The sequence below is a fragment of the Tauraco erythrolophus genome, chromosome Z (genome assembly GCF_009769465.1).
Source record: "Tauraco erythrolophus isolate bTauEry1 chromosome Z, bTauEry1.pri, whole genome shotgun sequence".
Lineage (NCBI taxonomy): Eukaryota > Metazoa > Chordata > Aves > Musophagiformes > Musophagidae > Tauraco > Tauraco erythrolophus.
This window is the reverse complement of record NC_141496.1, coordinates 86885105-86901400: the sequence shown is the minus strand read 5'-3', so window position 1 is coordinate 86901400 and position 16296 is coordinate 86885105. Positions and strand designations below refer to the sequence as shown.

At 35.1% G+C, this 16296-nt stretch overlaps 1 protein-coding gene across 1 annotated transcript in view; it reads left to right on the top strand.

Moving 5' to 3' along the window:
* CNTLN (centlein) overlaps positions 1-16296 on the top strand; it is a 208194-nt gene that overhangs the window by 144837 nt on the left and 47061 nt on the right. Inside the window, exons 16-18 of the mRNA XM_086629919.1 lie at positions 588-762; positions 3722-3815; positions 4408-4628. Of these exons, the coding sequence (XP_086486045.1) occupies positions 588-762; positions 3722-3815; positions 4408-4628 (490 nt within the window). The remainder of the gene's footprint in view (positions 1-587; positions 763-3721; positions 3816-4407; positions 4629-16296) is intronic.

The window sequence follows — 16296 nt, the reverse complement described above, 5'->3', positions numbered from 1 at the left end:
AGCTTCTCTGCATGGCAAGCAATCACAGTAGAAGGACTACCAAGTTTACAGAATTTAAAAGCACTCCGAAGGGCTGCTAGGCAGAGATTTCACTGAAGTGTGATTTCTGAGTTTGCCTCAAGTCAACACTGCAAATAAAGTTCAGTTGAAACAAAATGTTATTGCGTCAAGTATTGTGCATTTATTTGTTTTGTTATCAAATGTGAAAATGAAGAAAAGTAGAAACATAGTGTATCCTTGTGAGCCATCCACAGACTAGAAGTACTATCAAGTAGTTTTTTATATGTGTCACGTTTGTAGACTGTAACAAAAGCTGTCCTTTAAGAAGCAGTTAAAGTCTCAGACCTCCGTGCACTGTAGAGTGAGATTCCATTTGACAGAGTAGAACTTCATAAGGCAATTTCAGAGATTTTGTCTTTATTGTATTTGTAAAAATACATTGAATAAGTCAACTTAGTACTGTTTGGATTTTATTAGTTTCTCTTCTTTCTTGCATGTGTTATTTTCTGTGTGCTCAAGTATTGGCTGTTTGGAACTTTTAACGTTTAGCTTTCTTTTGTTTTGTTTTCCTGAAATTGCTGTTTTAGTGATGCTGAAATACCAACTTCTGAAAGTCCTGAAACAGTGATTATGAAGACCGTGCAAAACATTGATCCACTTCCAGACAGAAGTAAACAACAGGGAAAAAAGCGTACACAAGATAGTCAAAAGCCCTGCAACATTGTTCATTTAGAAGGCAAAAAACAGCATTATGATAAAAAGGTATATAATAGAACTTACTTGGTTCTCCTATGCAGAGTGGTGAAGTTTAGTAGTTACTGTTATCACTGCTGTTCCCCTCTTGATTAATTTGACTCTTGTTCTAAACTGAAAAGAAAATCTGCTTCCAGATATTCAGTGGGTAGTTTCATTATCATTGAGAATATTTTCTGAACAAGTAGTCTGCAAAAGTATTTGGAGGGGGTGTCAGGAGTTGAAAAGCTGATTAAAAATGTAAAGCTGCTGTAAGCTAGTCCTGCTATCTCCCAGTCCAGACAAAGAATGCCATAGACATCCCATTAAACTCTCTCTCAGTCAGAAAAGCCATGCAGAACAGAGTGACCTAACCCATAACAAGGAAACGGCAACATCCACTCCCCTCTAGGAAAATGGTGTGCTGACTAATCAAGCATGAACACCTCTCAGTTCGTCTCGTGTGCAGAAAGACTTGTCTCCACCTTAGAAAAGTGCTTTTGGCTCTATCTCTGTCCAGGAGATTCTGCCTAGAGAAAAGTGTGCTTCTAGCTGCTTCTTAGCGCATTTACATGCATTGCCTGGGATTTGAACCCCTTGTCTCATTCCTAATGTCTATATGCTGTTGTCTCACAGAAGAGGGCCAGCTGGTCGTTTCCCAGGTCTTTAGAGGCTCCATACAATCTGTAACAGATGACTCATTTTTGGACTTTTGAACAATGTCTAATACGTGTTCCCTCCGGTGTTTGCCCAAATAAATCGCTTCACTTCATGGAATTTAAAACACAAGCAGATATTCTTGTTTCCAAGAAACAGAATAATGAAAAAACGAACAACTTGCTGCTGTTAGAAAACTAGATGTATGGTGATACACTAAATAGCTTGAAAACAGGTTATATTTTCTTAGTGTCCACAATTTTAAAGCAAATACAAACTCTCTGGTCTTGTTATATATTCTTGGTTGTGTGTTTCCATTAAAAGTTCTACTTTTCTGGCAGAAAAGCTGAAAAAAGGGAAATTCTTCTGCAACCATCTGTTGGTATAGAATACACAGTATGAATGTGTGCACATAATATATGTAAAAAATCTGAGGGAGTGTGCTACTTCTCTTATCTCCTACTGCTCCTAAGTGAGGATATACAAGGCAGGGAATCTAGGAGGCTGTGATCTCTCTTGCTTGGTAGTGTAGACACGGCCAGTGTCTCTTCTGTTTGCCTAATATGCATTTACTCTCTGTTCCTACTGGAAAAGACAAACACAGATACATTGTGATACATGTGTGTAACAGACTGGTGGACTTGGAACATACACAGAAAGCATCCCAAGAGCCCTAAGCAGGTAAATATACTTCAGCAGAAGTCCCCTGTTGCAGGGAAGGCATCTGAAAACATGGTTTGTGAGTACAGAAGACAGCATTGCAAAAAAGTTCATTATTGACAATCAGGAACACCAATTTTAACAGAAATCTTAAATCCCTCCTGAGGATTTAAGGACACTCCAGCTGGGTCATGGGATTCTCACACAATGAAAGGCTAGAGAAATCTCCTGAGGTATGCCTGGGGTTGGAGATGAGATCATTTATGACTCAGGGACTTTCTCAGTTTTGTCCCATGTGGTGTAAATACATCATAACCTGTGCAGTATCAGGAGAGTTATTAGCACTCTTACAACTCATATATTTATCAGAGCCGTGGCCTAGAGCCGAGATCTCCATCTTTTCACTGCAGGCATGGATTGTTTGCGCATCACCTGCTGAGAGCTCAGTTCTCTGTAACATATAATCACCTCTTCAGACTAGCATTGGTCATCCAATTACATGTCTTCAGTGTCTGTAGGATCCTCTGGTCGTACTGATAGGGACTTAGTACTGGTTTCCATTGCTGTCTTTGAATAAAATAAGTAAGAGACTACTTGAAGAAGACAGACGTACATGAGCTTGACTTCCTGTGTTTTCCTTTGCTTTGGTTTTACTCTGAAAAGTTGGCACTTAACATTTCTTTTGTTTTTTTGGTTTTTTTTCTAGCATATCCTATTTCCCAGTTTTTCAAATTGTGTAGTGATTGTACAAATTTAGAATTCGTGGCTAAGGTATTCTACAATGTCAGTAATTTGTTCAGTGCAGTTAATAGATAATCTATTGTTATTTACTCTTCTAAATTTGATGAACAACTATTTTAGTTACGAAGATTTCCAGAAATATGTTGCATGATATCACATAGAATTTGCAAACTGAAGACTTTAAGAATTGGATAAATGTTCCAGAATTAAAAAACAAAAGTGTTTCAAAATACCCTAAGCATTTAAGAGCCAGAGAAATAATGCTTTGATTTTCAAGTAAACCATGCTCTGGCCATTTTCTTTTTACATATTGCAAGCGTCCTTCTTTATCCTCTGCTTCTGTCATTGAACATTTGATAGGTCCTGGAAATATCTGACTTTTCAAATCAGATATTTAAAATGCATGCAGCTGACTTTTGTTAAACCTTGTACAAACACAGGGATTATATTTGCATGTTCATATATATTCATGCATCTTCCAGTGCTCAGTGTCTGATCTGATCTTCCTCCTTTTAAACTAATACGACTGCTATTCATTTTTATTTTCACTTAAATATATTTTTAAAAAAGGATATTGTAGGCTTTCAAGTAATGCATAGCATCTTTTTTCCCTGCAAGTAAATTTGCATCTTATCTAAAAAAAATCACGTAGGCATTAAGAGCTAATTCATTTTTCTCTGTCATTTTTTGGTATTTTTGGATTTACCTGTAATAGTTTATTATTTCTTCTACATTTGATGAGAAAGACCAAAATTTTTACACTTTGCTGGATGATGTTGTAAGACTGATTTTCAAATTAAAATTCATTAGAATTTTGTGAATTATTTGAAGTAATTTCAGTTGCTTCAATTCAACCAGAAAACTTTGGAGTACTATGATTGGTGTGCCTTAAAGACGAGTTGCTAGCGTTGTGCTTCTGTGTTTTATTTAGGGCCATTCACAGAATAAAGACTTAGCAAAGTTACTTTCCAAGAGCAGGAAGATCTTCTGTCTTGTAACATCTTATCCATCAACGCTAAGCAAAGGTAGGAGTGTGACGTATTTCTGGCACCTTCATAATTAAGATTGACAAGGCATTCCTGCCCTATATTCCAAAACCTCTTCTATATTACACAAGCCTGCTTATATGCTGTTGCAGGATTTGCCTGTTTAAGTTTGCGTGAGTGTATTTTCAAAGATTTAACTCATTATTTTAAAGTGCAGTTATCATATAAGAAGTGACTATCAGAATCTTTTCACACAGTTAAAATATTCTCTGTTTTTACTAAGTGCCACCTATTGAATCTGCTGGCTATAAAATAAAGCTCTTCACTACCTTTTGTTCTTGTTTGTCTCTTGTAGCCAGCACAGCTAATGAAACAAAATTAAGTGTTTTTTTGGCTTAGACCTTAAAAAAAAATAAATCTATTAACAAAACACTGAAGCCCTTATTTCTTATAATACTGATCAGAAACGAGCCACATGTGACTTCTGAGTCCTTGTTGAGTTTGCAGTGTTGGCACTTCAGAAAAAGAACAACATAGAGCATTTACAGGTTAACTGAATTAATTTACCAGTTTGCTTACTGAGAAATGTTTCAGAGGCTGTCAGTTTAGTAACATGCTATTTTGTGTTTAGTAAACAGAACAAAAAGGAGAAATATCGTCCAGAAACCAGGCTACTCTGTTACTCTACTGCAGGAAAGAATTAAGTCATTGCAGCAGCAGATAACTGTTTTACAGAAGGAAAAAAAGACATCAGTGTCTTCCGAGAAAGGATTTAAAGAAACCAATGAAAAACTAACAACTCAACTACATTTGGCTGATCAGAGACTTCAAGCTAGTAAACTGACCATAGAGGTAAAGTACTTTTCATTGTGGTGTCTTACAATGTTCAACTGAATTCTGTTGTAATTCTGTGAAATTTTGATAACATTGATTTTTATCTCTTAATTTCTTAGAGTCAAAATTATGAAATGTTATCTATTAGCTTGCATTACATGAGATTCTGAATCAGTTACTATGTACAAATGATATTGAGGCCTGATTTACTATTGTATCAGCCCAATTCATTAATCCTTCCAACAAAGAGCTAGTCTTCATGCTGACGTTTCACCTACATTCAAAGGGATGAGGGAAGTTTCACTTTTAGCCCATGGTGTGAGAACTTCCCTAATCTGGTCACTCCACATGATCTTAGCACTTATTCCTCTGTGAAGAACAGATAGTTTTGGAGAAACCAACTGTCTTCATACGCTCCAAGAGTGGAAGGCAACTGGAATTTTCTTCCAGAGGAGACTCAGACCAGTTCCATACCTGTTTAATCCCATCACTCTCTGTCGAGGTGGAAAGCTAGAGAACAAGGTGTGTGAAAATAGAGACTAGTAAACTATTTGGGTAACAGCCCCAAAGATGCCAGCTTTCTTCTCTACTTCAGTCTTTATTCCTACTTAATCCTTTCTCATACTATTACTCATTTCTGGTTTTCCCCATTCTCATTTTTATATATGTATTTGTGTTAATCTATATGCAGCTCCTCAGCTGGAATTCTTTTCTATTCATACTGTAGTGATTGGCCTGCCCTTTATAGAGCTGAATCAACAAACACTTTTGCAGTAATTGTCTCCTGTTGGTCACACACACATCTTGCTTCCAGAATTATAGTGCTACAACAGATGGACTTGCTGGAAGGAGGCAGACATTAAAAAAGAAATCAAATCCCCTCCCCCTCAAACTTCTCTGCATTTCTGTCTTTGCACAGAAGGCAGAAGCAGTATCAGGAGCAGCACTTTTCACTTTCTTAGGGCTGGGGAACTGCTAATTTCTAGAGAAGGGAAAATCTTATTTCTGTTACTCATTTTGCATAACTATATATATGTAATGAATTGTTCAAAAAGAGTTTCCAAGGTCATTGGAACCAATGGAGATCTGCCTGCCTCACAAATAGTATCATAATGTAAAGTTTCATGGACAGTATAAACTTCACAGAGAGTTATATGTGTAATTTAGGTAAAATATTCTGCTTGCTCAGATATCTTCATGATTTCCCTTCCTAGAAGACTACACCTTAGGTGTCCATAGTGGAGCAATGTGAGAAATAAAATAAAAGAGGCCATTATCAAGAAACTGTGTGGAAAAAGAAAAAAAAAAGCAGCAAAATTTGTGTCAAGATAAGTGCTGCTGTAATGTAGAAGAGTGACTAAAAGTGAAATAGCATGGTCTTAAAGCCAGACTAATTCTCTTTCACTCAGTTTTTCTGGGAAGTTTAAAAAAAAAGAACGAAATGGTCACTGGTCTATTTAAAGGGTGGTGCATTCTAAGCAAAAATAGATAAATGGTGTTGCAGGTATTCAAGGAAAAATCTTTATTAGGCATGCACATTTTTTTCCTTCTCAGCAACTAGTTCAAATTCCCTTTCTTACAACTAATTACTCTTCAGGTGCCATAGTAGTGCTACCAAGTGGGAAATTTAAAGCAGAGGCTTGGGCTACTTGCCAAGTGAAAATTAAGGAGGTAAAGAACCTACACAGTCACTGCAGGGTACATGCATGTTTTAGAGAGAGAACCATGATTCAGACAGATCAAATGGTTGTAAAGCACACATTTGTGTGTTTTTTTATGTGTTTAATAATAAGGAATAGTATCTAGAAGTGAAATTTTATATTACAAGGGAATTGACATTTTTTAAAAATACTTTTTTTCACTAGTAGGAACACTGTTGTCAGTTTCATCTCAATGCTTCTATAACTTTAGATTTTAGAATTTTCTTGCACAGGTAGAAGGTAAAAAACAAGCAAACAATCCATGAAAAACTAAAGATTGAGACAATCTCTGGTTTTAGGGAGACTCTTAAACACTTCAAGAGTGACAAAATGACTAATATCCAAAAATAAGCTTCCAAATCTAATCGTAAAGTTCTGAGTAATCTGATGTTAACAGTGAACTTATGATGCTGGGCTAAGGTAAGTATCTCATTCTAGCAACTGTAAACATTAACATCATGGCTTGGACGAGATGCCATGTTGCCTGAATTTAGGTAAGAAAATAAATCCATTAGCAGACAAGGGCAGATGTTTGTGCAGTCAGTCCTTCATTATAATCCTCAAGGAATCTAATGCTAGGAGATCGACTCTGGATTTAAGATTTAAGAGTTCCAGATGTTCATTTTGAGACAGATTTTAGAGTTCATACAACCTACGGACTGGCATCTGTTGGTTTTCAGAATGTATGTACATGTATGATTATGTATATTTTTCTTGAAGATCCACATAGACATGGGTGGATGGATGTATATATCTGACTGTCTGCTTGTCGGAGTTCAGAAATCTGAATTCACAATCCTTTTTTTGTATGACCTTGTAAACTGTTTGCAGTAATGTAGACTTCTTGCTTTGTTTTGTTTCTGCAAAAGCAATGCTTTGTGTATTTCGTAAAATGGCTGCCCATGTGAGAACCAAAGCTTGCATTCTCCAAGGATTCACATCATACACTGAGATAAGACAGTCTGTACAGAAGTACAGTAGTTATATTTTGCTATCTCTGTGTAGAAATCACAGCTGATACTTAATGTAGAAGTGGAGGGATTTAGTGTTTCCTTAGTTTTTAGAAAAATATCCAAAAGAAATTGCTGGAAAAATCCACGAAAAAATTCTTCCTAAGGTTTATTTCCCCCTCTACTCATTCCTATCACTGAGTGACTGCTTATAAGAAGAACATATCTATTGCGTACAGCACAATAATTATAATTAGTTTTATGCTGTAGGTGTCATTCTTGTTGCAAAAGTTCAGATAAAGTGTATTGAATAAGAAATTAAAATCATCAGCAGGTTAAGTCATTAGTGCTTGTCTTATTCCTGTCAAGGCCACTGACAGGTTCACTCCTTAAAAGTACCGTAGGATCTTTTGCCTCAGTTCTCCAGCATTTCTCAGGCGATGTCACAGGAAAAGCTGCAATTCTTAGTGGAATGCTATAGGCATTTGCAAAGTGCCTAAGCCTACTTCAGCACAAAACCTGAATCTTGAAGAATGGGAACAAGTTAACCAATCAAACGGTCACAGATCCTTTGGAGAGGATAACATGAAGGTTTAAGTAAGGTTCCTGCAGACATGGAGCTATGATGTTTTTGCTGAATTGAGAAGAAAAGGAGCGCTTTTTTTTTTTTTTTTTTAAGAAGCCTCTGCACATTTTAACTGTAACTCAACCTGAGATTTTTTTTTCTGATAGCATTTTAAAAATCTCTCCAAACTTTATTTTAACCATTCGATTTTCAGTTCTCTTTCAATTTTAAGGGAACTTTTTTCCCCTGAGCTCATACTATGCTTTTGAAATAGAATTTGCTTGCCAAAAGTTTGTTTATCCAGTGGATTATCTTGAGCATAGAAAGGTACAAGCCTGAGAAGCAGAAGAGTAAAGGGCTAGAGAAAGCCTTTTATTCTTTAAAGTTTGTTTGTGGCTTTCTCTACATATTTTCTTGACTTTTTTACTACCCAATCTATCAGAGAACAGCTAAGAATTCAGAGTTGCATCTGCAAATTCAGCATCACATCTTCACTCTTCTTATGGTACCCAAATATGAGTCAACCAGCCTATCTAGCATTATTCGGTTACACTGAAACAAAGAAGAAACTGATGGTGGATTTGGATGCATTGTAAATTATTGACTTAACTAGTATTTACACAAAGATCTCACTTTGAGTCTGTGGTGGGTTGACCTTGGCTGGACGCTAGGTGCCCACCAAGCCACTTTGTCAGTCCCTTCCTCAGCAGGATGGGGTGAGTAGAAAATAAGATGCAAAAAACCCACTTATGAGTCAAGATAAAGGCAGTTTAATAAAGCAAAAGCTGCGTGCGGAAGCAAATGAAAACAAAATATTCCAGTTAGAAATTCTCATAGCAAACATCCAATTGTTTCCTCCCAGAACACTTTTACATGTGTCCTGGTTTTATCTTTTTGACTCCTATTTCGTGGAAATACTCCAAAGCATTTGTGCTTCTTTTTTATTAAGTTCATAAGAAAGTTTCTGCATTTGGTGTCATCTTTTCTAAATTAAGTGGTTTGGGTTATTTTTTTCTTTCCAGTGACACAAGAAGGTGTTTCTCATTATTTGCATCAGATACTAATCATATCCACAGAATATCTGGATGATAGAATTTTATAAGAAGTTTTAGAAGAATTAAAATTTGGAAGACTTTAAGTTAAGCATAAATTGTAATTTTGACAGTTAAACTGTGCAAAAGATGACTACTGCATCAATGGTATATGCAGGAATTCTGACTTTCATATGTAGAAGGAGTAAAAAAAAAAAAGTAAAAACAGCTGCTATAATGACCTTATATTTTAGTAGATAAAAAATAATCTACTAAGAATTCAATTTGTTTCTGCTCTGTTCAACAATGTCTCTTTCCATTCTTACAGAATGCACTTAAGTCTGGAACATCTTACTTGTATCCATCTTAAAAAACAAAAAATCTAAATATACCTTTTGCCAAACTCACTGCAAAATAATTTCTGCAGCCATCCACCTTTGGCACAGTGTGTAATGAAATAATCAAATAATTGCATGAAACTGTTAAGGAAAAGTCTGCTCCCGAAAATATCAGGAAAAATGTGATTTCTCCCTGCTTTCCTTCTTTAGAAGCATACGGATTATCCTTTATTAATTGCTTTGAATATAAGTAGTCTTGATTAATTTGCAGGAACTATAACCTTTGGGCACAATGTTCAAAAATAAGTAAAGACAGTTTCTCAAAAATATTTAAAAATTGAACCAGCAAATTTTCTATTCTACTATTTCTTAAAATGCAACAGAAAAGGTAAACCAGAAGGGATAAAAGTATAATAAAGCAGGATATACTGCCTGACCTTTTCAGAGTTTGCAAATACAATCTAAGACAGCAGAAGTTTAATAATTGAACTAAACTATGTGCCAGTATGAGACTGAAGTCTTCTCAGAATTTGATTGGGTGTAAATTCTATATCTTTTTCTCTGAGGTTATGCCGCTGTTACCACTGTGTATGCAGACCTTGAAGAGACCTTTTTGCAGGCACAGTAGATAATTCAAAACTCAAAACACACCCCTGATCTATGCATTCTTGAGAGACAGCTGTTCTTCCTGGAGTCACCACAATGTTCCAGACCGGAACAATACAATCTGCATGTAGGAAAAATTGTCTGTTATTTATTTCAAACTTAAATTTTATGGCATTTAAGTTTAATTTCTGGTCCCTACCTGTGGTTTTTGAAGGCTTTTAATTAACAATATCGAGAGTAATTGGTTCTGATGTATTGTAGCTTTATTGGAGCTTTTCTGAGCCTAATAAATTGAAAATCGGGCTATGATGTCACACTTGTAAAGACTGGAAACAGGGACAGACAGTGCTCTGTGACTCTGTGAGACTAGAATTCACCTCTTTAAAGTCCTAATCCAAAATTCTACCTGGAATGAAACATGATCAGCTAGTTAAATATGTTTGTTCAAACTTTCTGGTTACTAAATGGGGAAATGTCTAAATAATCTTTCCTCTGATAAACTACTGATTTCACCATTGCTGTTGATATAAAGCAGTTCTCAAATTTCTATTTTCTACTCTGTCAGAGAAGTTTACTTGGAAATAAAATGAGGATTTGCCGAATGGTAAACATGAAAGTAACTGCCCTTTTCAAATGCATCTACTCAAAAAGTTTTTTATATTATTTTATTTGTTTTCATAGTTTGCTGCATTGGAAACTTACAGCATCCTGAAGTCAGTTACGTTAACAGAACTACACTGTAAAATATATTTATCATGAAACTGTGCTTTCATTACAAAACAAAAATAAAGCAAAATACCTTTTACATTTATATTGATCTCTGAAGCAAAATTACAATAGACCTGTTGAATTATTGATGAGCAACAGTTGAAGTACATTGCACGTAGGAAATGAGTCTCATTCATAAATTAAAGAGAACAGTTGGCATGAACTAGAACTATGAGAGATATTATATTGCTGATGATGAAGATAGATAAGATGAAATAACTTAGAGATAGGTAAATTCTAGAAAAATATAGTATAAGGAAAAAGTTGTGGAGACTGCATGAAGTTCATAGAATATACTTACAGTCAATAGAATTTATATTGCTGTAACACGTAGATATCCTAAAAGATATACTTCTGTATTTAAAGAAAGAACCTGTATCACAAGGATTAGTACATTCTTGTAAAATGGAGATAGAACACATATCTATAAGCTTATCTAATATATTTATATCTAATAATATAATGCAGTAATAGAATATACTTGTACATATATTACGGTAAACACTGAAATATATTGTCCTGTATATTTTAGTTATGGCTTTCATGTGATAATGTAGCTCATTTTTCTTCACCTTCTCAGAGATTTGATCAAACTTTCTCTGTGCATTGAATCTTATTCTCAGACAAAAAATAGAACTCAGTTTGCAGGTTTTTCCCCAAAAATTTCCTGGATAAGATACTATTCGAGAACTGGAAAAGCTCAATAAATACTGTTGTAATAGGATTTCCTTTTGTGCTCACAAGAATGTCTTCATTGAATTCAGTGTGATCAGCTCATTTAATTAAAGCTAAGCATAGAGCTAGACTGGATTCTTGAACCTTCTCTACTATGTAAAGTTGTGTAGATAATATGCAGTTTTGATAGGTAATATTTATTCACCCTCAAAAACCCCATTGATTTGGGAATAATTATTCATATGTAGACAAGAGATTACATCTCACCTTTGTCAGTCTGATTTCAACTCCTTAGGAAATCTATATTTTCTTATAGATTATCATAGAAAATCAGTTTGGGTTGCAGTTGGATCAGTACTCTCAGGCTTGTTCGCTGGAGTGGTCCATGAATTATTCATTATCAGTAACTACTAGTATTAACTATGAAAGTGATTCGCTCACCACTCTATGCATGTGTTTATTCCCATTGAATTCAATGAAATTTCAATACCTCCTGGTTATGGTGGTAAAAATAAGTTTTATTTGCTCTAGTCTTGAATATCCTCACTATGGTGAGGGGTTCTTTTGTGTTTAGAACTTTCAGGGAAGGAACATCAATAGAGGATGTAGCCGCACATTTTTTTTAATATTGTCGTATTCTGATAAACTGCAGTAACACCTCTGTGTACCATTCTATATAGGTGCTACTAAAATGCAAGAAATACATGCCTTGAGTTTCTGTCAGCCATATATCCTACCTTGGAAGTTTGAATTCTCTCCCCTTTTTTGTAATTGTCTGTTTCATGATAAATTTTTATCTAACAGTCTCTCTTTTCTCTCTTTCCTGGCCTAGGTAAAGGTTTTCCTGATTATGTTCTTACAAAAATTTTTCAAGAGTCATGAGAAATTGCAGAAATACTTTTACATTCCTTTATATTGTGAATGTTAAGTGAGTTAATTCTCCTGCATTCTCCTAATGCATCCTTTTACCTTACTTCCCTTTCCTTTACTCCTGTCCTAGTTTGTTAAAAAATGTCTCTCATTGTGAAGTTAGGGAACATAAGATTGGTGGAGCAGGGTGCTCAATATGGTTAGCAAGTTAGGTGCATGTATTGGGTAAATTGGTAAAAGATGATTTTGGTCCTTATTTGAGGAGTTGGATTTCCTAAGAAGTTGAAGGAGCAGGGTCATGGGATTGCAAAAATGGCTGCATGGACCTGGAAGTATCTAGAAGTTTTATAAGCACATTCACTCAATTTTGTTGTATGCCCCTGTGCAACAGTGATTCCTTGTGTTAAAACGTACATAGAAGATTGAATTCCAAAAATGATCTTCATCATGATTGATTTTACTTAGTATTTGGATCAGAGCTAAGCACTGACACATGGAACACGGTGTAGACTCAATGTCTCAATTCATGCCTTAAGATTAAATCGATGCATGTAAGTACCACTTAATCATTTTCACTAGCTCAGAATCTCACATGATCCCTCACGTGAATGATAATAGTTTTTCCCCAAGGTAACACCTTACACATCTATTCTATTTGGATATGCTATGAAATATATGAGTCTGTTTGCTGTTTGTTTTAGGGGTAAAATCTTTCAATCGTTTTTTAAAAATTAGTGTCAATGTAAAAAATCCAAGCCAGTGTAAGAGGTTATCTTCTGTCATTGACAGCTATTCTAAGCTTTCAGTCACTCACCAGAGGCCGCTTGAAAAGTACAGGTCATTATGACCTCACAGTGTGTTTAATGAGGAAATTGTTACATCATAATGAAAATGAATACGTTGCTCAAGTTCATGTTGAGTGAGGCTGAATGGCTGTCTCCTGGGAACCAGGGACTCGGAAGAAAAATGAAAGTCCTAGTAGATAATGAGCTGAGCATGAATTCCTGTTGCCATTGCAACGCTAGTGCAGTCCTTGAATTTATAAACTGGAGGCCATGCAGAAAGAATATGTTTTCTTTCACTTGGCATGATGTGAGTGCTCCTAGAATACTCTATGTAGCTCTAATACCCAGAGTATAAGGAAGAGATTGGTGGAAATAAAAAACATTTGAAGAAGCCTTATGAGAAGGATTTGAAAATATACCATTCCAGAGAACAATTCAAGATTTTCAGAGAGGAGATTAAAAGGTAACTGAAGGTTAAATATCTAAGAAAAATAAATTTGCTTGTAGAATCTTCACTCTAGCAAAGGAAGATTGAAAGAAAGATGCAGGGACACAGAACTGAAACAAGATAGAATCATACCAGATACGAGGTCTGTAATTTTTATGTGACTGTAATTGGCCACTGCCAATTGGAGTCAGAGAACTGTAGTGATATTAATCTAAAAAGAAAGAATTAGAGGGATATCAACTGCTTGTGGTTAGCAGTGGGCAGAATCTTTCTGAAGGGAATAAAAAAATGCCTGTTCTGTAAAAAGCATGAAAAAAATAGAGACAAGAAGAGAGAGGATATGTTTAGTGACCTGAGCTGAATTAATGAAAAGTACAAACAGGAAGGTATGTGCTCAACTTTGGTAACGCTCTGTTCATTTATGTGAAAAACTGATGGAAGAAATGCATGTACTTCATAGAGCACAGCTGGGCAACAGTATTTTTGTGATGAAACCCAGAATGCATTTAATAGTGCTGTGGAGAAGAGGTGTAAACATGGATGATAAATTTAAGAAAAGTCAAACCAATGTTTTATAAGGGTCTAACTGAAGCCAGGGAGGAGTGTTATAATGATGTTCAAATATCATGTCATAAAGAGGGAAAATACTGAGGCAGAAGAGGAAGCCATCACCACTCAAGACATACAAATATAGAGTCATGGCACAGGGAAAATGGACAATGAAATAAAGGGAGTAACCTAAATGAAATAAATGTTCCACAGTGTGCAGCAGGAACATTGAAAGAGAGTTAGTCTTTGGCATAAGAAATGCAAAGAGAAGGAAAAATAGCTTTTGTGGTGTAATGTACGCAGAATTTAGGATTACATGGGTGGGTTACAGCTCTTTAGAGTTGCTGATTGCAAAGCTGAGAGAAGATTTTAATTTAGGTAGTGCATAGCTTGGTAAGGAAAATTCAGAAAAGAACCATTTTTAAATATTTCTTTCAGATTCTTTTGTCTACCTGTAGGGTTTAGTGTAAGGAAACAGTGTTTTTAGTGAGGTAGTATAATAGTGAAATTTTTAAAGAAGAGAGCTTTTTATTTTAATTGGGAGCACAGAGAAAGAGTAATCTTTTTTTGAGTCAAAATCTTGATAAAGGACTTGAGATATTCTATTAAAGGCATGTCTTCCAAAGAAGAAAAATACTGATTTTTCAAAGTATTGTTTGCAATAGAAACTTCAGCAGAAAAAAAGAAAAGCATATTTACTATGAGAAATATGTGAAGGAAAATCATTCTGATAGGTAGTCATTTCGATTAAAAATCTACTGGTGCTGCACTTACTTGAAGATATAAATTTACAAACTCTTTCACTAAAAAATAAGATAATTGTGAGGAAAGCTAAGCAGTAGGAGGCATAAATTTCCGTTGTTTCCTTGGGAAAGCCTATACAGAGGCCTGAAACTACAGGTAGTATATGATGATTTACAGTCTCAAGACCTCTACTTTGACTAGTTTCCCTGAAGAAGAGAAAAGTTTTCTGATGTTCTATGTTTTTAATGAACATAACTTTAATAAGAAGGCATTACGTATAGCTTAGAGTGCATTTTAATGCAGACGACTGTCATACATATTGTTGTGTATAGTTCAAAAGGTACTTGCATTTTATAGTGAATTCCTCAAAAGATTATGAATATTGGGTTGTTCTGTGTTTTTATTTTTCTATCAAGAGTTGTAAAATTTTAATCTGATTTTCATTATTCCACTGCTGCTTTGTGATATTTTTTCTTACTTTTCATTAAAAGGAATTAAAAACTTCTTTATATATACAAATATATTTTTTCTTATTTACGTGTGCTCACTGTGTATCTCTAGACTTGGCAGCTTTTATAGTAGACATCCTGTGTAGGGTATTCAGTTTATATGTGTCAGATCCTCAAGGGCCATGGCTTTTGCCAGATGAAGCACTTTTGATTTTGAAGCTGATGAAACACAGTGCTATTATTGATCTGTGCATGACACAGCCTGTCTCTCTGCTGGCAGAGTGTAGCAACATTTATCCAGGAATTTGTGAAATGTCACTCGGATCATGTTCATAAGGTAAACTGTGCAAAAACCAGGATCCAAGCTGAGAATCCATGAGGAATTGGACGTGACTCTCTTATTCCTTCGTCCTATCTTCTAGGTCAGCCAAGTGGTGTTTGTTAGAACAGTGTCTGTGTTTTACATTAGGTGTTGAAGGAGGTATGATTATCACTAGGAATACCCTGTACAATATAGTCGTACTGTTGTTTTACTCAGTTTTTTAGGTCACTTGAGAAAACAATATTTTAAGTCAGTGAAAGTGACCTAAACATTGCAAGTCTATATTTCTGTTCTGTTTGTAACAAAATGGCAGTTCCTATACAGATCCAACCAGGAAAATCTGCTTATATTCTCTAAAGAATTTAACTTTTCTTGCTTCACTTTGCCTTTAGAGATGTGTGGCAATAGATGTTTGTCATTAAGATCTCCATAAACAGTAGTGATCAGAAGGGCGTGTGACTGTTTCTGCACAAAAAACTGCCCAAATACTGGTATTTACATGTTTTGGTTTTTTATAAATTGTGATTAAAAAAGGCTGTACGTTTTTGTAGAATCAGAAGCATATTGTGTAAAAAACAATGAAAACTAAGGTAAATAATAAAAAAGCAAGCTTTCATATACTATTTATCTATTTGTAAAGGGTCAAATGTGACTTTTCCAGACACTTTTTAAGTAGCATTTCAGCAATAGACTTGCTGTTGTGTTGCACCTTTTCACTTAAAAAAAAATAAAATATTTTAAAGTGTAAAAAAGACAGAAAAATCTGTGATTATTAATTTTCAGTTTCTAAAACAGTTATAACAACAACAATTTGAAAGTTAGCCATGAAGGAAAAAAAATAATTATTGTGATATTTGCTAGCATTTTTCAATTTTAAACATTAATA